At 37.3% G+C, this 21,373-nt stretch overlaps 2 protein-coding genes across 8 annotated transcripts in view; both read right to left on the bottom strand.

The window, feature by feature from the left end:
- Positions 1–552: 552 nt before the first annotated feature.
- pld4 (phospholipase D family member 4) lies at positions 553–13,913 on the bottom strand. 3 transcript variants are annotated; one of them, XM_088648489.1, is made up of 11 exons: positions 13,795–13,913; positions 11,174–11,251; positions 10,456–10,673; positions 9,477–9,660; positions 7,993–8,113; positions 7,768–7,895; positions 6,792–6,992; positions 5,664–5,803; positions 4,369–4,534; positions 3,095–3,191; positions 553–1,418 (listed from the first exon to the last, which is right to left on the bottom strand). In XM_088648489.1, the coding sequence occupies exons 1-11, from the start codon at positions 13,795–13,797 to the stop codon at positions 1,192–1,194; spliced, it is 1,563 nt and encodes a 520-aa protein (XP_088504615.1). In that variant the 5' UTR covers positions 13,798–13,913; the 3' UTR covers positions 553–1,191. The 3 variants fall into 3 exon arrangements, with proteins under 3 accessions (XP_088504615.1, XP_088504617.1, XP_088504616.1); XM_088648491.1 differs by having other exon boundaries at positions 11,174–11,232; positions 13,795–13,866; XM_088648490.1 differs by having other exon boundaries at positions 13,701–13,840.
- Positions 13,914–17,223: 3,310 nt separating this feature from the next.
- Positions 17,224–21,373, bottom strand: part of cep170ba (centrosomal protein 170Ba) — a 49,878-nt gene continuing 45,728 nt past the window's right edge. For all 5 annotated transcript variants that reach the window (XM_088648485.1, XM_088648486.1, XM_088648487.1 and 2 more), the window contains one exon: positions 17,224–21,207. In XM_088648485.1, coding sequence (XP_088504611.1) covers positions 21,008–21,207 — 200 coding nt within the window. In that variant the 3' untranslated portion in view covers positions 17,224–21,007. The remainder of the gene's footprint in view (positions 21,208–21,373) is intronic.

The following is a 21,373-nucleotide window of genomic DNA, read 5'->3' as shown; positions in this document are numbered from 1 at the left end:
TGCCTCAACAACCTTGAGTTCTTGACTGTTCTTTGCGTGTTTCAACCTCTTCTTCAAGACGTAATGAATCATGATAAACTTGAGCAGTATACGATTTTACACTTTTTCCTCCTAATGAACACCTTAGTTGCATCGGCCGTTTTGGATCATTTTTATGCTGTATGGAAAAGCTTTGCCTAATATAGGGGCATTTTCTTCTAAGGAATATTTTTTCTGCTTATGTAGACTTCAGTACATAAGCAAATTCTCCTTCAGTAAAGGAGAATTTACTGATAATGGAAATAAGCCTCTGTTCATGTTTTGTATTAATCTGTATTTGTTCTCATAATCAACAAAGAAATAGGCATAACAGCAACTTATTAAGAAGGTTCTGAGCATTTTCCTGTAGCTCTTATCTTTAAATATTGCATGCTTCAAAGATTTTTGTGAGCTTTTTAAATGAACTTCAATTCCCAAGTCTAACCCCTTGAAAAATGGACTTTTACAATAACACTTTGTCTTCAGCTATAGTGAATACACGTCACATATACATGTCATAAAGTAAAACATAACTTTCTTCTATTTTTTTTTATTTTTTATACATCAAGTTAATCATTGTCAGCACCATTTTAAGTAACATGTCAACATGTCACAATCAAACTGCAGCAGAAGAGTAATACACAAAGAACAACTGCAAAAAATATTTGCAGGAGGCTATCATCAATATAAATTAAAAATGTTTAAATCTAGCAATTATGTGTGTCCTTTTCAAGATATTGTGAAAGCAAAAATAAAGCAGGAAAAACAGGAAAAGTTACAGGAACAGGAAAAGTCCTCATCAAAGGAGACATACAGTACTGCATATAAATAAATATCACAGAGATTAAGACAAAGGGTAAAGATAAATCAAAGAGAACTGATGTAAATGGCCACTATAGAGAATGACTGCTGAAGAACTGCCATGTGAAATAAATGCGTTTTACTATATGAAAAAATTTTTGGAGTCTTTATCATTTTTGCCTTGCTTTTACTGTATAGACAAGGGGTGGAAATACTCCAGGCCCAGAGAGTTACAGTAGGTTCAGCAGGTTCTGTAGTTCAACATTAAATCATCAGTTTTTATCCTTTTATCCACCATCCACTTGGAACAATTGTGTTTTGACCACTTCATTCAATTTTAGCTCTCCCTAAAAACTCTGGTTTGCCTTTTTGTTACACATGAGTGGTGGCCTCAAGGTCTTCGCTGTGTTTACAGTCAGGGTTCTTCCCCAAATCACTGAGGTTTATGGCAAACTGTGAGCTCCAGTCTCGTTCAAACACCCCCTTCAGCTGCTCCTGCAGAGTCGGCTCAGAGTGTCCCGATTGCTGAGGCTCCTGTGAGACAATCAGACCCACCCCAGCTGTGGTGTTGAAGTAATCTGCAGACCAGTTAGAGGTTCCTAGAGGCATTGATAAGGACAAAAGTAAAATACAGTGACTCAGGTTAATTCTAGATTGTGCAAATGTTAATTATGTTAAGGTTGCTGCTGGAAGAGGTGTTAGTGGGGCCAGCAGGGGGCGCTCACCCTGCGGCTCATGTGGGTCCTAATGCCCCAGTGTAGGGACGGGGACACTATACTGTAAACAGGCGCCGTCCTTCGGATGAGACGTAAAACCGAGGTCCTGACTCTCTGTGGTCATTTAAAATCCCAGGGCGTTTCTCGAAAAGAGTAGGGGTGTACCCCGGCATCCTGGCCGAATTTCCCAATGGCCTTTATCAATCATGGCCTCCTAACAATCCCCCTCTATGAATTGGCTTCATTACTCTGCTCTGCTCCCCACTGATAGCTGATGTGTGGTGAGCGTTCTGGCGCACTATGGCTGCCGTCGCATCATCCAGGTGGATGCTGCACATTGGTGGTGGTGGAGGGGAGTCCCCATTACCAGTAAAGCACTTTGAGTGGAGTGTCCAGAAAAGCGCTATATAAGTGTAAGCAATTATTATTATTATTATTATTATTATTATTATTATTATTATTATTATTAATTATACTGAGAAGTTTTTCCATGAATGCTCTTCAATTTAAAAAAAGAAATGTCTTTGTAACCAATATTACTGTATGTCCCTGCTTTAACCCAGATTTTACACTTAGGAGTAAAACCCACTATATAGATGCATAATTATAAGATTTAATATTTAATCTGTAAACTGATACAGATTGTGATACAATTATAATTGTACATCATACAAATCCATTTCTGCCATGGGGATAGACAGAAAAAAAGATTAAATGCTTTCAAAAGCACACCAACTGAAATTTAAAAGAAATAAATACACAAATGCAAAGGATTATATTCATAATCTCTGTATGTGATTGTTAATTGCAGTTCTTACTTGCTGCACCTTGTGAAAAGAGAATTATTTTAAAATATCAGTATTAATATTGCTGGACAGTATGTAAACAGTTTGGTTAAACAGCTCTGGGGATGGAATAAGCTTTCAATCATATATTTTTTGTTCATCCATTTATCGAGCAATTTTCTAACTGCTTCTTCTGTTTATGATTGCTGGGGAGCCAGAACCTATCCCCGAAAACATCGGACTGAAGCAGATAAAGCACTGGAAGGAATGCCAGTTCATCACAGGGCAGACACACAGACATAAATGTAGACACACTCACACCAGGGCCAATTTCCCCATAAACCAATCAACCTGCCAGGATGTCTTTGGACTGTGGGAAGAAAGCACCCAGAAGAAATCCACGTGAACACAGGGAGAAGATACCAACTCCACCCAGATAGCACTGCAGGTTTGGAATTGAACCCAAAGCTCCCACACTATGAGGCCTTAATGCTAACCACTTCACCACCATGCTACCTACAGTATATTTGTTCATTTGGAAGACATTAAGTGTCTTCCATTGGCCTGTATATTCTAAGTGCACTTACACTCAGTAGATGTGTTCGACAGATGAAAGTCATTCCTTATTATGAGAATTAGACCAACGATCCAACTCCTATGGACAGCGAGCATCACAATTTTGCCTGGCTAAATTGTCCAATGTGTTAAATAAATTAGCAAAAAATACTCCATTTCATACCATCACAAAATGGAAGTAAGAGGTTTGTCCCTTACCAATGTAAGCTAGTTTGTCCGTCACCATGTATTTATTGTGGTTCAGCCTGGCAAAAGGAATGTCTGAGTGGTTCCCCACTGGAACAATAAACAGTTTCTGAAAAAGAAAAAGAGAGTAATGAATGAGGTTGGGAGAAGAGGACTGGTTTTGGGGAGACTTCATTTTCCTTCTGTTCTACTGGGGCACAGAACTATTTCTGAGAAGAAGGATCGCCAGCTCTATTTGAGATGTCTTTAATGCTAAATCAGAAATTGACATGAAAAAAGTCATCCATAAAGGAAATAGTGTGTCTTAGACTCTTAGTAAATCCTTTTAAAAGGGTCTGATCATGAAGTCTAGGGATACATTCACAATTAATTTATAATTATTCGGTATGCATAAAAGTATCGGTGCAAAAGCACTGTGTTGTTAGTGGATTACGGTATTAATGCTGTTGGTCAGTTTGTGTTGATTTCTGTTATTTATTCCTATCCAAACAACCTCCCTTTAAACATCACTTGTGCTGATGAAACAAATTGATAAAGTGAAATTCCCCCCAAATAACCCCTTTCAGTTCCGCAAAAAAATAAGCAGAATGCTGACTGACTGTTTAATTGTTTTAGCAGGTGCAATGTGGCATGGGCTAGCACCTCTTTAATGAAAACAAGTACAGAAATTAATTCTCTCAACTGTTTCTGTGCTTGACAGGGTGTATTACTAGACATAATATTTGCATTCATAAAACAGTCACATGCTAATCAGTCAGGCCTGTTTTAATAACTGTGTTGTCAATTATGCTGGTATACCCTGTTTCTCTACAAATGCACATCATTATGGCCACAAATGGTGATGAGACGGATTGGATATTGCCCCTTCTAATATGTATAAGACATTATGCCCAACAAATGTGTTCCCTGTTGTCCTATTTTTATGTGTATCAAACATCCTGGCTCAGTGTTACTTTTGTATGATGCAACTATTTGAATAGGCCAGCATGGAACTCTCTGAAACACTGAAAGCTAATTATCTTACAGTATGTAAGTATGGTTAAGTTAAAACTGAAGTGTACTGACCAGTTTAAGTGAACTCCTGACAGACTGACATGGGTCTAACAAGTGAATTCTTAATTTTGGACACAAAATGAATAAGAACATTGAATAAGAACAAAGCATACCAACTGCTCTTGTTAACTTTCTTCAAAATGTTCAATTTGAAGTACAGTTTCTTGTGAGTTTAAAGACCTGTGAATGCTGTAAAGCTTCTTTTGTTTAATCCAATGAAAATAAAACTTTACCACTTCAATGCTGATATTGGTAGGTAGGTAACTAAGCGCACTGAGGGACCTCAGGTAAGCAAACATGGATGGGTCACTGCTTTGCCAGCAACTGATGAGGAGGCGAATGTGAACGTGTCGTTCGAAAGCTGATCTCCGCAATGCATCATCAATGACTGGCCAATATCTAGAACAGAGAAAGGGAAACAGACTTCTCACTGTTGTATAAAACCAACCATCCTCTAATCTAAAAAGCTAGACAAATGTATTTGATAAATACTTTGAATAACTAGCTTCATTGTTCTGGAACACTTCTTAGAGGAAATGTTTTACCTGTGAAATAGTTTGGTGAAATCAGGCCCATTTGAGAAATTGAGCATAATAATAGAACTTGCATGTTTATAGTTGTAATTTTATCAATTACGTTGCTTTACTTTACTTTCAATAATGTGAATTTTCTGTCCGATAATAACAGAATTTTATTTTTCAACTAATTCAACCCATTTTTTAAGGATCTCTTTCTCTTCGCAAGGCTTATACTACCATCTAGTGTTAAACATAATTAACACACCAACGTTGGGAAGGAGGTGGCAAATAGTTGTTAATTTTGCATGTGACAGGAATCATAACTCCTAGGAGTTGAAACTACACCACAAAATTATTATTATTATTATTATTATTATTATTATTATTATTATTATTATTACTACTACTACTACCTATCCATCCATCCATTTTCTATCCACTTTGTACATTCCAGGGTCATGGGGGAGCCAGAGCCTATCCTGGCAAACAATGGGATGCCAATCTAAGTCTATTGTAAAGCACAGACAGAAACACACTCACACCAGGGCCAGTTTTCTCAGAAGCCAATTTACCTGCTAGTATTTGGATTACTGTTCGAAGCCAGAGCACCAGGAGAAAATCCATGCATTTGAACCCGAAGTGATACATGGCAGTAGTGCTAACCACTGTGCCACCATGCCAACTGTAGGATTATTAAGTAATCTGAATAATAATTTATGTTAAGTTATTGTTCAACATGCATTTAGATAGCAGAAGGCAGAGAACCTCAGTTTACAGTATAAGGGAACTTATACTTCTACTGATCAGTTCACATTCACCTGTGCTGGTTGCCATATATACTGAAGCTCACTGCCTTCTCTTAATCCGAATAAGTAAGGAAAGGACTCTTAGACATATTGTGTTGCTTCATTCTGGTCAGTTATCATGTAATATTCTGGTAAGTAAATATGCAAGACCAATGGCAAGCCACTCCCACTCATTTTCACAAAGAAATCAATCCAGTTACCCACTTTGTTGGTTTCTTAAAGCGAGAAGTGGGGAAATATTCCATCACAGCCACATCTATAAACCTTTCTGCCCCATTGATTGCTGATATTATGGCATCCAAGTCCTTTGTTCGACCGCTGGGACAAAATGCAGGAGGGGAACCCTGAATGAGACAAATCCCAAGATTCAACAATAGCTATCATGCAAAAAAACATGACTTTATTTATTTTTTCGTATTAAAGTACATTAATCCATTGTCATTCTCAATTATTTTTACATTTTTGTTCACTAATGTACTGAATATGGCTTCTGAAGATATTGCTCCAAAATGACTGCCAGTAAGCACTCGTGGCTCTGAGTAAAATAGCTTTGAAAATTAGCTCACAGATCCATAGGAGGGGAAATTAAACATTTGTGTTGCCATTTTATTTTTACATCCAGGAGATTTTGTTAGGCTTGTATGAGAATAATTACCAGTGTCACACCATAGCAATTAAAAATGTCTCCTTTTAAGATGTTATCGTGTGTATTAATGGCAAGGCTTTAGACTAATCCCTAGCTTGAAAAACATGAAGATGAAAAGAAAAGAACACTGAAAGAAGGGCATCTGCATACAGGAGCACACAATGGAGTTGATCTTTAAGAATAATAAATAGGATTAAAGCGTAAAACACTGTGACAAAAAAATCCTAATACTCATCCTGCAAAGTCATTTTAAAAGATGATTCAACTTAGAGCCCTGGAGATAGAAGCACCATATGCAGTAGAAGAACATTTCTATATGAAGCTTTCTACATGTTTTTTTCATAAACATACTACTTACATACTATCCCCTAGTTTTAACTACTGCAAATGGGTGACGTCCAATACAGCAGTGCAAATATTGAGGTAGGGCCTTTAGCCCTTCAAAACAGGTTAAAAAAATCAAAGCGAGAAAACCAATACAAATAACTGGGAGAAAATGTGATGAGAACTCAGTGTCACAATCTCTTTTTATGCAAAACACCTTTCCACAATCTTTATTAAAAAAAAACAACCTGCCTTATTGAGGCTACAATAATCTTTGTACAGAAAATTTGTTCGGAACTCCCTAATGCCAAAGTTAGATTCATTATTAATTCGATTAACAGCACACTGAAAAAGCCACTTACAGAAATGTAGACTTTAGACGGCACTCCACTGATGTTCACTAGCAAGGGGTTGTCTTTGTTGACTGAGGTGTTAAAGGAAGGAGGCCAGGGATCAGGGATTGTGGCATTGTGATGCCCAAGTGTCCAGTATGAAAGGAATATCTTATGAAGGTCCCTCGCCAAACAGGAGCAGTTGTAGATGATAATTCCGAGCTCTTTTACCTGCAATAAATTGGCACAGTAGTGTGCATCTTGGCACTATAGTACTTAAGTACAATACATGTACTTAAATATTAAACATACATTCCTTTGCCTGCACTAGAGAACAATAGTCATATGAATAGACTGTGCAAGTGCCAGGTAATGTGTGTTTGGCTCGATGAACATGAAAAAGACATTGATTACGTTCTCTGACCACAACAATCCCTGGATCTCAATCTCATTGAAAACTGGTGAAACTGTTGGAATGCACAGTTCCATCCCACACACCATTGCCCTCATCAACCAAAGGCTGTCTTGTTAGCTAGAAGAAGAGGATAGAAGTTATTGAAAATATTCATAACCTTGTGGAATATGTATGTTCTCTTGAAGTTGATGAGAGCCTTTTATAAATAAGTGAAATGGACCAAATGGCCTCCATTCACTTGAAAACACTATTATGTTCTTAAGATTGAAGCACGATTTACTTTTACTTACAATTACCCTTAATTGTTTAATGGAAATATAATGGAGTACATATAGAATAAGTGCCATAACATGCAGTATAAGAGTAATCAATATGCATGAGAACTGCTCTCATGAATGGTGTAAATTAAAAGTCCGGCCCACCAACATCATCACAAACCCAACACTTGACAACAGACACTTCATCTCTCTACCCAGTCAGTTTGTCATTTTCAACTGGCGAGCAAGGCCAAATATTCAGACTTTATCCAGACACTAGATGTTAGTCTACTTCTAAAGAATAGGAATGCGGGTATAACTGTTAAATGTTTACCTGAGTCAAAGACCTCCAGTCCATGTTAGCACTACCAATGTAGACATGCTTCATATCGACGATCCAGAATTTGGTGTGAAGCACACCTGTTGTTAAATGCCCGAAATTCACTTTTTTTACATGGACACCTTTCAGAAAATAAGACAAAACAGCTTAGAGTAAAGTTATAGCCTTAGGCTAAACCACACAACTGTATTTCGTTCTTGGTGCTAGAAAACATCCTACCTTTCCCACGTAAGACGTTCAGGTCTGTGGAGTTCCATGCCATGGAAGGAAAGCTTGAGGCCACACACACTGACACATTTCTGGAAGGCATGTCCTCAAACTGTTTTAATATATCCTTCCCCTGAAAAACAAAGATTGTGGAAATTAACTGATTATCTGAAGAACAAATGACCTCCAAAACACTACGGGTCATGTTATATGGTTATAATATATATAAAACATATAACACTTTGTTTGTTTCTTTCTAGTCTTTATCCCTTTGAAAATGTAATCCAAATCCATTAAATAATCTACAGGGATGATTATTTTTTATTCTAAGGCATTAAATCGTCTTAAAATATTTCCACAATTGTATCACATGATAGTGAAAGGAGTTGTATTTATTTTTACACCATCACAATAATATTAAAAACAACAACAATAATGAAAGAATAAGATCTGTTGTGTCCACTGTGTATTGCCCTGTGGATAAATTGTAATTTTTTGCGCCATCATCATTAAAGAGGCTCATTAAAGCAAGCATGAGCTGAACTCAAGTATGATTAAAAGCTTTTTCTTGCATTTAAAAATTAAACAGAAATGGCCTATAGGAAAACCTGTCTGTATGCATCATACAGTATGTGCTGTTATGTTCAGGTCAGCGTTTACCTCCCTCTACTGGTATGATTTTGCCTGCCTTTCTCTGTGCTAAGTGAAATAAAATCCTAATTGGCATCAGCTGTGGACCTCCAGAAAGCCTATATAAGCAGATGGCAGGGAGCCCAGAGGGAGATCTAGGGGGAGAGTAATGCCTGGGAAAAACTGGAGGCTTTTTTTTTAAACCAGCTCTTGAGTAAGATTTGTATTGCACTCTGGTTTATGTTTTGTTTTTTGTGTTTCTTCATATGTTTTGAATTTCTTCAGTTTAGCTGGGCATTTGGTTTTGTTGCTGTTAGCTAGGCTAAGATGGGGAGATATGGTGGTTAGTCCATGGAAGACTTATCTTTTGTATTTGTTTTTAGTGCTATCGTTAGCTAGTTGGTTTTTTTTAATTATATTTAGATATAGACCTGAGTGTATGTGGGAATAGCTATTTTAAGATGCCCTGTAAATGCTACAATGGACTCCCTTCCATGCCTTTGATGTATTTGGGAAGGCTAGGTGGTGGTGTAATTGTGCTCATTATTCAAAGATGAATAATGGGTCAATAATTAAACATGGTTGTGTTATTTAGCAGATGCTTTGATACACTACAACCTATATCAACCATACAGCAGAGCATTACCTGGGATCAGAGCTCACAACCCCTGGTAAGGCCAGAACCCTAACTACTCCCTGCTGTTGGCTTATGATGACTTTTTAAATTCTTAAATCAGCTGAAGGAAACAATGTACAGACCCTTCACAAATTCTGAGTAAATTAAAGTAAATATGATTTTACTAGGTAAAACCATGGCTTTGTTGTACATGTTAAAGTTTGTACAAAGACATGGAATTCCAACTCACGGGTATATCGGTATAAGTCTTCACACCAATATCCTCCCCTGTCAGTGACCAGTAGAAAGAGGCTACGTCAATACTCCTGGTGGCCATATTGAGGAGATCTGTCCAGGCCTTGTACAATGGTTGTCCAAAGGTGGAGTTTCCTTCATACTTCATATCGAGTGGGATGGTTTCAACTAAAATCAAGCTAGGAAAGGCTTCAATATTAGGTAAAGTAATGATAAAGGTTTTTAATAAGTCAGTACCTTACTTAAACTAAAACCCATTCAAATCCCTGTCTCACCTTGTTCACCACAACAGTACAACTTGGGATAAAAGTCAGATTTATTTTTCATTTAGGGTGTTCACAGTTCAACTTGGTATAAATTAAAATGTGCATATATTTACCTGTTATCTTGACTATATGCTCACAGTGTGATCAACAAGGGTCAAACTAAGACCCTAAGTTGACTGTGAAACTAAGGTCCAAAGTATTGTGATAACAAAGAATGTACTGGAAGCAGCTTTTTTGTTAACACTCACAGAAAGCAAAAAAGGAATAATTAAAAATCAACAATTGATCAGGTTATTTTGTAGGCTACAAAGTGTAATGTCTTGTTTCCCCTTGAAACTGAAAGTGAGTTAAACATTTCACTTTTTCTCTGTGGAAATAAAATCTCCTGCTACTAAATGCTGAAAAAAGAGGATGTAGTTACTATTTTGAAATGCAAATACAAAAGCTGCAAAAAATGATTTGCAATACTATCAAATCCACACTCAACATGGATACATGCCTTAAAATAGGTGAGTGGGCAGAGCTCATTCCTGCCATAGGAGCAGAGCTGTCTTGCTTTACACAATACGTGCTTCCAAGAGTGCAGTGAATATCTGCTTAAAAAGTATTTTCATGTAGTTTTGGGTCAATGAGATTTCATTATGTGTCTCCATTTACAACCACGTATTAAAGCACTTCCTCTGATACAGGAAGAACCTGCCTTCTCACCTGCTCATGTCACTGCAAACATTTTTGTCCTCCTGAATAGTTTCATAATTGGGCATATTGTCCTCACTGTCAAAGTGGTTACTATCCGTAAATGCTTCTCCAGCATAGCTAGGTTTTCCATTTGTAGCTTTCCCCTCTAAGAGAGCACTTGAAATGAATATTGTCAGTACAGTCAGAGAGCCTCCAATAAGCACTGATGTCACAAGCCACTTGGAACTCTGGAAACAGATTAAAATCACATGATCAGCAAGGGTCAGTGACTATTTTTGTTTGAGGAGATTGTTTCAAAAAGAAAAGGGGCAAAACAGAATAAAAGTAGGGGTGAAAGAGACAGAAAACTACCACATTCCAATAAAAACAATTAAAAGGGGCCCTTCTTAAGAGAAGAATAAACACAAAAAGTAATGAGACTATTATTTATATGAAACAAAAAATCTACCCAGTGGTGTGTAGCGCTATACAGAAGAAAGTAATGAAATTTGGTTTATAGGATAAAGAACATTAAGGGCATGGTTGTGATTTGTTTTATGAATAATAGAATTGTTATTCTTTCCAGAATGACATACTATAATTACGATAAAGGAATGATATGGAACACTCTTGAAAGGACTGTAACCAGAGATTTTGGTAAAGTCTGGAATATCAAGCTACTAGGTTAGTTTGATACATCAAATCAAAGCAGAATACATTCGAGGAAAACATGAACAATGTTTCTTACCCATGTGTTGGCAACATAACTGTCATGTAAACTTCGGTATGGTGAAGACATTGCTGAACCTGTGACAAAATTCCTTTCCTGTCAAGCAACAGAAATATATAGCTCCTTATATTTGTGTAAGGATCACAATCTTAAACACCTGCTTTATGTCAGGTTTCCAATATCTGTTATTTTAGATCTATGTTCAAAATAGAATAGGAATTGTAATAATTTGCTATTAATTCTCAATTAAGTTAAATAACAAAACAGAGAACCAAAATAATTAATATTAAAGACAATGACATAACATTTTAATATTTGAACCCCAATGTAAGCAGATTTTTCTACATTTAATTAGACATTTACAGTGCAGTTTATTTTGGACAACTCTCAGCCCACTAAAATGTCCTAGATAAGCCTTGACAAATACATACTGTAGGTGAAGTAGGTAGCCCACTTTAAATTGGACAGACAGGTTCAGTGAACTTTGAAATGTACCAGGGTCACTGCACAGACCAAATGATAAAATTAAATACATATTGTACCTTTGTCTTTGGGGTTAATTTAGACCTGCTAGTAACCACAAGCTAAGTCTAAGCCAGAAAATCAGTTTGCATTACACAAACTGTAGAGGCATCATCAGTGCTGCATCGCTGGCAGCAATTCCAGTCTTCTATAGTCTATTCAGAAATCAAGTCTCCAGTTCTATTTAGGGTTCAGCAACTATGGAGGCAGTTAGACGATTTTCACGCTACTACTGTTGTGCTAAATGTGTGTGGTTCTTCTGATAACCTTACGCTGATTATGGTTTCTTGTAAGACAACTGGTTTTGTCTTACATTTTTTTCTCACTGTTTTCAAGCATTTAATCTGTTTTTTTTTTTAACTCAGTGAATAAGTAACATAGGTTCCTGTTTCAATTTAACCTTCATATGACTTCCCCTTTTCACCCTTTGCAACAATTTAATATCATAAGAAAGATTACAAATGAGAGAAGGCTGTTTGAACCATCTAGTTCAGTTCGGTAATTAGTAACTTATTGGTCCCAGTATCTCATCTAGCCCTTTATTTTCAGCCACATGACTGGGAAGTTTGTTCCACTGACAAATATTTATAAATATATCTGTACCAAGATTCAAAAGAAATGTATAATCATATTTCTGCATGTTTTCTGAAAAAAACAAAAACAAATTATGGATCCTGTTTTGGGTTTATTTGATTAACCAATCTTTCATTACAGACTATAACGTTCTTGAGGGATGCAGGACTGTTACATACAGTACACACTAAATCACATTGGTGGTGGTGGAGGGGAGTCCCCATTACCTGTAAAGCGCTTTGAGTGGAGTGTCCAGAAAAGCGCTATATACTGTAAGTGTAAGCCATTATTATTAATTAATTAAATCACTTAATTAGCAAAAATGTTGAATTCAGGTGATGACGTAATTTACTGTAACATGCTTAATGTTTAATGTCAAATCTGGTGAAAATCAATAACAACACACAAAGGAACCAATATGCCCTGATTATCAAGAAAACAATTCCTTTGTGTCAACAGTACTGTATGCTGGGACGAAGTACTCTCAAGAGCCAGCAAGCAGTTTCCAACCTGCAAGAGGTTAGAGCCAAACAGTTCATCAATGACAGGCCACGACCTAGGAGACCACGAGTCATGACACCTTACTAAATTGATTGGGAGGTTCAATTGTAATCGTCTGGGCAGGGCTGTTTAGTCACTACAGAATTCCAGAGTGACTGATAGAAGACTGACTGCATGGTGCCACATTGAACAAGTCTTGGCTCTTCAGCTGCAGTCCTAATTCCTGATGTAACACCAGTTTTGCAGGACAATGTACAGTATGTTATCACCAGAGCTAAACTGTCATCTATGCTATAGTGCATAGTATAATTCTTGCCAGACTTCAGTCCCATTGGACATTTTTGGGATGAACTGGGACAAGAGTTGATATCTAGGGTTTAGAGACCAGTTTACAGGCACGTGTCTCCAGTATGTATTGCGGATGTACAGCTTCTACTGCTTCCATTGGAGTCCATGCAGACTACTAGACTCTGACTTTCACAGCAGAGACCCTGTTCACCAACCCTATTACAGGCAAATGTTAACCAGCATTATGAATTTACCTATGCTTGTCTGTTCAATACAATCTCAATACACTTACTACTGATCATTTTTATCATTTTCATGAATTTGTGAATTCGTTGCAGTTATAAATGACAAGTGTCTTTAGATGCTAAGTAAAATATACAGCCCCAGTTAAACAATGAATAGCCGCTGCTTATGGGTTTTGAGTGGTTGCTAGCAGTAAGACTAAATATACTGCAAAATTTATTACAAATTGCTTCTATATTTATAAAGATAATAGACACAGGAGCAGAGGTTATGAGTGGACCCTATTCCTGAGTGCCATCTTCCTTAAGTGTTGAACAAGTTCAAAATGTGAAAAACAACAACAGCCTCTAAAGCTGAATTAAAAGTCATTTAAAAACCTCTTCAACTAAACACAGTACTTAGTAATCTCAGACAATACCTGTTCAAATGAGCTTTTTTAAATGATGAGATTAATATGCATCAACATCAGAGGATCAGATAATCTCAGCAAAAAATTAAGCTTTAAACGTTACCATATCTCCTTAGGCAGAGGCAGTAGGCACTGTTCTTGCTCGTCTCTTTCAGCTTGTGAGAATGGCTCTAACAGTTAAGACTTGTATTTAATGAACAGCTGGGAGTACTCACTTCCTATTTTAGATTCTCATAAAGAAGTTCCCCTTTCTCTGTACACAGAACACAGCACAGTACACAGTAGACTAAAACTATAGCAGGATGAATTTTCGCTTTTGACTCAAGAATATTCTTGGTACAGCCTTTACAGACATCAGCAAAATTCCCCTTTCAGTGCTTCAGTGTCTATCATTGGTACACTGCTAGTGTGATGCAACTCATCTTTGCAAAAAGCATGCCAGTTTGAATTTGCTGTATAAAATGATTAGGTAAAACAGCTCTTATTTAGTCCTGTTGAACATACTGTACTCCATAGAACAATGTGTGGCACACACATTTCTGTTAAATTTGTGTTGGCCAAGAAAATTAGCAACAATGCACTTTGATTATAATGCCACCTTTAAAAATGAAACAAGTTATATATTTTTGTAATAAATGGTAAACATTTATTTGGTAATAATAAGTTTGGTAAACATCCACACATGCCAAATAGGTGTGTTGCAGAATCTGAATAAATATAAGTTCCATTTTACTAATGTCTCTTGAATATAAATAATAATTAACATATTTGCATGCACCTCCAATATAGTCAGAAATGGCTTTAATGGTTTGCAATAAAGTCTTATTGTATCTTATTTTATGAAGATCGAAAGGTCAGGAATATATATACAGTGCCTTGCGAAAGTATTCGGCCCCCTTGAACTTTTCAACCTTTTGCCACATTTCAGGCTTCAAACATAAAGATATAAATTTTTTATTGTATGTGAAGAATCACCAACAAGTGGGACACAATTGTGAAGTGGAACGAAATCTATTGGATTTTTGAAACTTTTTTAACTAATAAAAAAATGAAAAGTGGGGCGTGCAAAATTATTCGGCCCCCTTGCGTTAATACTTTGTAGAGCCACCTTTTGCTGCGATTACAGCTGCAAGTCGCTTGGGGTATGTCTCTATCAGTTTTGCACATCGAGAGACTGAAATTCTTGCCCATTCTTCCTTGCAAAACAGCTCGAGCTCAGTGAGGTTGGATGGAGAGCGTTTGTGAACAGCAGTTTTCAGCTCTTTCCACAGATTCTCGATTGGATTCAGGTCTGGACTTTGACTTGGCCATTCAAACACCTGGATACGTTTATTTGTGAACCATTCCTTTGTAGATTTTGCTGTATGTTTGGGATCATTGTCTTGTTGGAAGATAAATCTCCGTCCCAGTTTCAGGTCTTTTGCAGACTCCAACAGGTTTTCATCCAGAATGGTCCTGTATTTGGCTGCATCCATCTTCCCCTCAATTTTAACCATCTTCCCTGTCCCTGCTGAAGAAAAGCAGGCCCAAACCATGATGCTGCCACCACCATGTTTGACAGTGGGGATGGTGTGTTGAGGGTGATGAGCTGTGTTGCTTTTACGCCAAACATATCGTTTTGCATTGTGGCCAAAAAGTTCGATTTTGGTTTCATCTGACCAGAGCACCTTCTTCCACATGTTTGGGGTGTCTCCCAGGTGGCTTGTGGCAAACTTTAGACGAGACTTTTTATGGATATCTTTGAGAAATGGCTTTCTTCTTGCCACTCTTCCATAAAGGCCAGATTTGTGCAGTGTAAGACTGATTGTTGTCCTATGGACAGACTCTCCCACCTCAGCTGTAGTTCTCTGCAGTTCATCCAGAGTGATCATGGGCCTCTTGGCTGCATCTCTGATCAGTCTTCTCCTTGTCTGAGCTGAAAGTTTAGAGGGACGGCCAGGTCTTGGTAGATTTGCAGTGGTCTGATACTCCTTCCATTTCAAGATGATCGCTTGCACAGTGCTCCTTGGGATGTTTGAAGCTTGGGAAATCTTTTTGTATCCAAATCCAGCTTTAAACTTCTCCACAACAGTATTACGGACCTGCCTGGTGTGTTCCTTGGTCTTCATGATGCTCTCTGCGCTTTCAACAGAACCTTGAGACTATCACAGAGCAGGTGCATTTATACAGAGACTTGATTACACACAGGTGGATTCTATTTATCACCATCAGTCATTTAGGACAACACTGGATCATTCAGAGATCCTCGCTGAACTTCTGGAGTGAGTTTGCTGCACTGAAAGTAAAGGGGCCGAATAATTTTGCACGCCCCACTTTTCATTTTTTTATTAGTTAAAAAAGTTTCAAAAATCCAATAGATTTCGTTCCACTTCACAATTGTGTCCCACTTGTTGGTGATTCTTCACATAAAATAAAAAATTTATATCTTTATGTTTGAAGCCTGAAATGTGGCAAAAGGTTGAAAAGTTCAAGGGGGCCGAATACTTTCGCAAGGCACTGTATATATTGAGTATCAAAAGGTTCATCTCTCTATATACATATTTTACAAAAATATACAGCTTTCATGCATCCATCAAATATTTTTGATTGGTTGATTACCCGTAACCATGATATACTTTAATAATACATAGTTGCATGGGCACTAAATCACTTCATTGCAGAGAGAGTTTATTGGGCACAGTTGAGAAGGTGATTTGAAATTGAATTTTAAATTTAATTTGTCAATCCTGGTATTAAACAAGAAAAACAAGCACAAAAGAACCAAACCAGTCCTGATTATTTAGAGAATGTCTTCATGCTGTCTTACCCACTGTTTTACCCACTGTGCCATGGGTTCACAGTGGTAGGCTATGACCTGGTAGACAATACCTTGCAAGATCTATGAAGAGGAACAAGTGTGATGATCTGGGATGAAAAGGCCAGTTACTACAGTACCCCTTTTGTAGTGATTGACATAGCTATTTGATTATATGTAACTAATATGATCACATTCTGGGACCTAACACTCATCCCTTCCAGTGGGGTCAAACTAGCATAAGATTCCAGCAGGAATGTCCATTGCATGTCCTCATGTTAAACATGCAACTATTACTTTAATGTGAGAGCATGTGACAGTTAAGCTGTGTATGTCCTACTTGCCATGTTTGAGCCCCATTATCTATTGGTGGGATAAACCTGAATGTGCTGGGGCATCTAGGTTCTCGGAGATCAGTAAACACGTTTTGTCCAGACAGATATCCAGACTTGGTCAGAAGACAGCTGCAACTTGGTGCAAAGTAGACATTGCAAACGTACAGCTTGCATTACTTCAAATGCTGGCCACACACGCTACTAAAATGTGTGTGCACAGCAGTGTCTGTGTTAATGAAAACTATTTTTTTGTGAATTTATCCATGTCATGTCTGTTCAGTAAAATATTAATGCACCTGTTAAAAAAAAGTCATTTTCCCCAATAACTGAATGGTGCAGTTATAAATTATCTGATTTGTACTATACAGTATATGATTAATACCACCACAAATAACACCTTAGCTTAATGATTGAGAACCATTTATTATAAATCAAAATTTGACAATAAAATCAAATATTTACTAAAAGTATGCATAAAATGATATGTATAGCATCTTTAAACTGATTAAAAATTTCAAAATAAAAAATCTGGAAGAACTCAAAATGACAAATAAATTACATCTTCTATGGAAAACAATTACAGAAGTGACTGAAAATTCAAGTGATAAAAGTTGTCCATTTTTTTTCTTCTTCTGTATACAGATTCAATTTGTGTCACATGCAAAGAAGAAACGAATATAAAGGAACAAAAAATGACCCAGTGAAAACATCGCATATTAGCAGCAGCGTCAATGTCACAGCAATCAGATGTTAAGACGGCCACAAATGAGCACAGGGCCCTATCAACAGGTCACCATTTACGATAACGGCATACGTTCCTGGAGGCTTGCAACAATTCAGAAAACTCCAGTGCACCCTTAAAAACGGTTTAAGAAACACAAACAAATTACAGGTTCTACTACAATAACATAACACTGTGCATGTTTCCTAAACAGCCTATTTGCAAATAGTGTAGTGGTACATCTGTGATGAAAGTCTGGTTTCAGAAGTCTTCTGCTGTTCTCACAGCACCTCTCATCTTAAGGACTCTCTCAAATGAAAGTGCACATGTGGTGAACTGTCTAATAGACTTCAGTATTACCTAAAGAAACTAAACAAGGTACACAAGCGTTTTCACAAAATAGTCTTATGTTCTATTTTTTAGGAGCATTCACCTTATACAATCTTTTCTTCTTGAAGACAACAGCAACAACAACAACAACTGAAGGACACAGTGGCTTTTTAAAGTAGTGCAAGCAAACTTGGAGAAGGAGGTTTGATGGTACAGTATGTGTGTGTTTGGGGCAGGTAACCTACAAAAGATATGTGACTGTCAAGGAGGTAAACTCATATACAGCCACTATTTCCTCCAATGCAGGTGTAATTACAGGATGATAAATGATAAAACCGCAAATAATTTTAATTTACTGAACGCAAGTTCCTTCCTATTTAGTATAAAAGATTAAGATTTAGCTAATACTTGCTCATTTAGAGCTGCGCTGACAATAAGCATGTTGTACCCGCCTTTTAGATATTCAGAAACTGGTGATACAGGGAGTAACAATGACAAAGGAGTCACACAACAGAACTGTTTCCAATAGTCAGGAATACTGCTCAGATTAAGGCAGATGCACGACTGATGGCATCATGCTCTTTGGTTTAATGCTACTGTGGTAAAGTTTTAAATAAACCACTAGTGCTGGACTGAGAGCAATCAGTAGAAAAGAGATTCCGTACCATCATTCTGATGCTAAAAGACATTCAAATATCACATTCCAGTACAAGCTTTCCGAATGAACTGACCCCCGTTCCTTAATTATGACTGTACCTTGCGATACATTTTACAGAAAAAGCAAAAGCAAGAACTGATAGAATTTCAGGACCAGATTTCTTTTGTTGAACACAGAATGTAAATGCAGTAACGAAGCTGGAAGCAAGAGAAAAAATCCAAAAGAGAATCAAAGGCTCAACTTCACCGTTACATACTGTATGACACTTTGGGGAGTAAAGCAGTTTTTCTGAAAAATGTATTGAAGGCGAAGCTGTGAATGTGAAAGCATTCCAAAAACATTACATATGCACATTCTATAACAGCTTAATGTACGAGTAAGAGCCACACCACCACAAATGGCCAAAGAAGGTGTTGTAAGTGCTTAAAACATGTTCAAAACATGTTGAATTTGTTTTATATTCTCTATTATTTTTATACCTTTATCACCTAAGAAGAGCTACAGGTTGCAAAATTCTACTGCTTATGGGGTTATACCAAGTCTTTCTCTTAACCTTTGCTCAGATGTTAAGGGCATAAGATGCTCAAGTGCCCTACCAATTTTGTGGTAAAGAACTAAAATCACCTAGTTGTAGATCTTCAAGAAACTTAAATCGTAGAAAGTTGTGAAGCTTGCGCTGGTTTAATCATTAGACCTGCAAAAGCAAATAGAGCAGAAATGCTAAAAATACATCAACCCCAAGAAGCTGCTTCTCTGTGCAGCAAAGGGAACTGTAACAGTTCAAGAAAAACAAACTGAACAGCTCCTGAACAGGAAGTTGATTCGTTTTTTCACCTTCATCTGTAGTACTGTTTATAGTGGCATTTATAGTTAATTGTTACCAATTCGTCTTTTGGCAAAAGATCTCTACGCATTTCCATTCAAAGTAAATTTATGCATTTATTTTGTATATTAAAGCTTTCATACTTCTAGAAAAAAAAGGCTCAGGAAGCTAGATGTTTAATATTCTTTGAAGATTGTTCAATGTTCAAAATTAATAGACATGAAAGCCCAAAGACAACAGAAATATAATACCCACAGCACTAAGAAGGAATTCAAGATGTACACAGAATAATGTCCTTCCAAATGTTTAAGAAAACACTCCACCATATTCAACATTAAAACAGTGGAAGGCAGATTTTCTGAAGACACCATAACACTAGCATGAAGCTCATATTTGAATTTACAAACCTGGTAAAAGCACTGCATACACATAGTCCATGACAGATCATACAATTTTGGTGCAGCAATATAAACATACTCTCTTTTTTATTTTAACAATGGTTTGCTTTTCAATGCTAATGAATTAATTCATTTAAGTTTCCAGAATGTAGTTATAAGTACATTAGAAAATCATTTTCTCCTTTATACAGTGAGCTGCAACTGGTACAACCATTTTTTTTCTTGAAATACTTGCAGGTACTTAAAATACTTGGTGGAACAAGTGAAAATTTGTGATTTCTGAAGCAGCAGGTATTGGAAAGAGATCCGAGAAGGTTTGTGTCTACAACACTAGATCTCAGTGGAAAATAAATGTATACAACCTAGATAACACCACAAAGCTGTGACATGAAAGTTTCAAGGGTAAGAAAACAAACATCAGCTTTCCAATGCTTCCATCATGATTCCACTGTGATATCACTGTGCGAAATGCTGCCAGAAACTACAACCAGAATCAAAGTACGCACTAAACATTACTTATTGCAGTTCTTGATATTTGTTTTCCTGTTCCTCATAGAAGCATTGAATTTAACAGTTCAACACCCTTTTTCAAACAAGACAAAAAAAGCTAAACTGAACCTGCAAAAAGCTCTAACATTCAGACAGTCTTTTATCAAGCAGCCCCTAAAGGGTCTTGCTGGCAAACAAAAAGGGAACACCTATTTATTACACAAATTAGACAATCGCCACCAACATTTTAGATGTGACAAAATGTAGTGTCCATGAATGAGACGAAAGCTGTTAGTTTGCAGAGCGTTTTGGCCGGTACAAAAAGTCCGATATGTGCAGCAGCTCAATAGTTTAGGCTATGTTATATGCCTGAAAAAAAGGGCTGCTTTTTAATTTGTGTTGCTTGTGACGTTTTTTATCAAAAAAAGTATGGCACAAAAAATACCTGCTTCCTGACAGGATTTTTTATTTTCTCAACTTTGCCCATCCCTCCTTCCCCATTCCTGGCAACCTGGCCTTAATGCGGAATAAATATGTGCTGCTCCACAGTGATAAGACTTGCCTATCAAGAAACAAGGCAAATGTACATTCTTTTACAATCCATTCATTAAAGCAAGCTAATTTTGTTCTTTGTTGTTGTTGTGCAACGTGTCAGCAGTTCATACAGCAGTATTCTGTTACAGTTCGATCCACACAGTCATTCGCTCATCACACAGACACCACGTATACATCCATCACAGGTGCGGCCCAGCTGGGTCGGACAAACGCTCAGCCTGCGTAGCTATCATCGTCGGCACGCTCTCCCCTCTTGGCCCGTTCGTTGACGTTTCCACCTCCCCCTTGCTGGATGCCGCCTTGGAGCTGTGTTGGGGGTCTGGAAAGAGTTCTGGCTTTAGCTCCGGCTGACGCGGCCCCAAGTCTGTTTCCAAGCTCTGGATTACCGCTGGGGTCAATGATAGTGTTGATAACTGCAAAAAGTCACAAGGCTGTCAATCTCACCCCAACTGCACCACTGTGTCGGCCATTACACTCCTCTACAAAGATTTGAGAAACACCGAGTGCATTTACCTTCTAAGACATTCTATGAAGTGGAAATCAATTTGATAAAAAAAAAACGAATTACATTCACCTGGA

The sequence above is a fragment of the Lepisosteus platostomus genome, chromosome 10 (assembly GCF_059453375.1).
Source record: "Lepisosteus platostomus isolate fLepPlt1 chromosome 10, fLepPlt1.hap1, whole genome shotgun sequence".
Classification (NCBI taxonomy): domain Eukaryota; kingdom Metazoa; phylum Chordata; class Actinopteri; order Semionotiformes; family Lepisosteidae; genus Lepisosteus; species Lepisosteus platostomus.
The sequence above is the reverse complement of the archived record's forward strand: the minus strand, read 5'-3'. Positions and strand labels throughout refer to the sequence as shown.

What these genes read in the sequence shown, in the direction of transcription:
- pld4 (XM_088648489.1), bottom strand. An exon ending in GTTATGTTGCCAACACATGG is followed by an intron (nt 10,674 to 11,173) that starts GTAAGAAACATT and finishes ATCTGTTTCCAG; the next exon opens with AGTTCCAAGTGGCTTGTGAC. An exon ending in GGACAAACTAGCTTACATTG is followed by an intron (nt 1,419 to 3,094) that starts GTAAGGGACAAA and finishes CAATGCCTCTAG; the next exon opens with GAACCTCTAACTGGTCTGCA.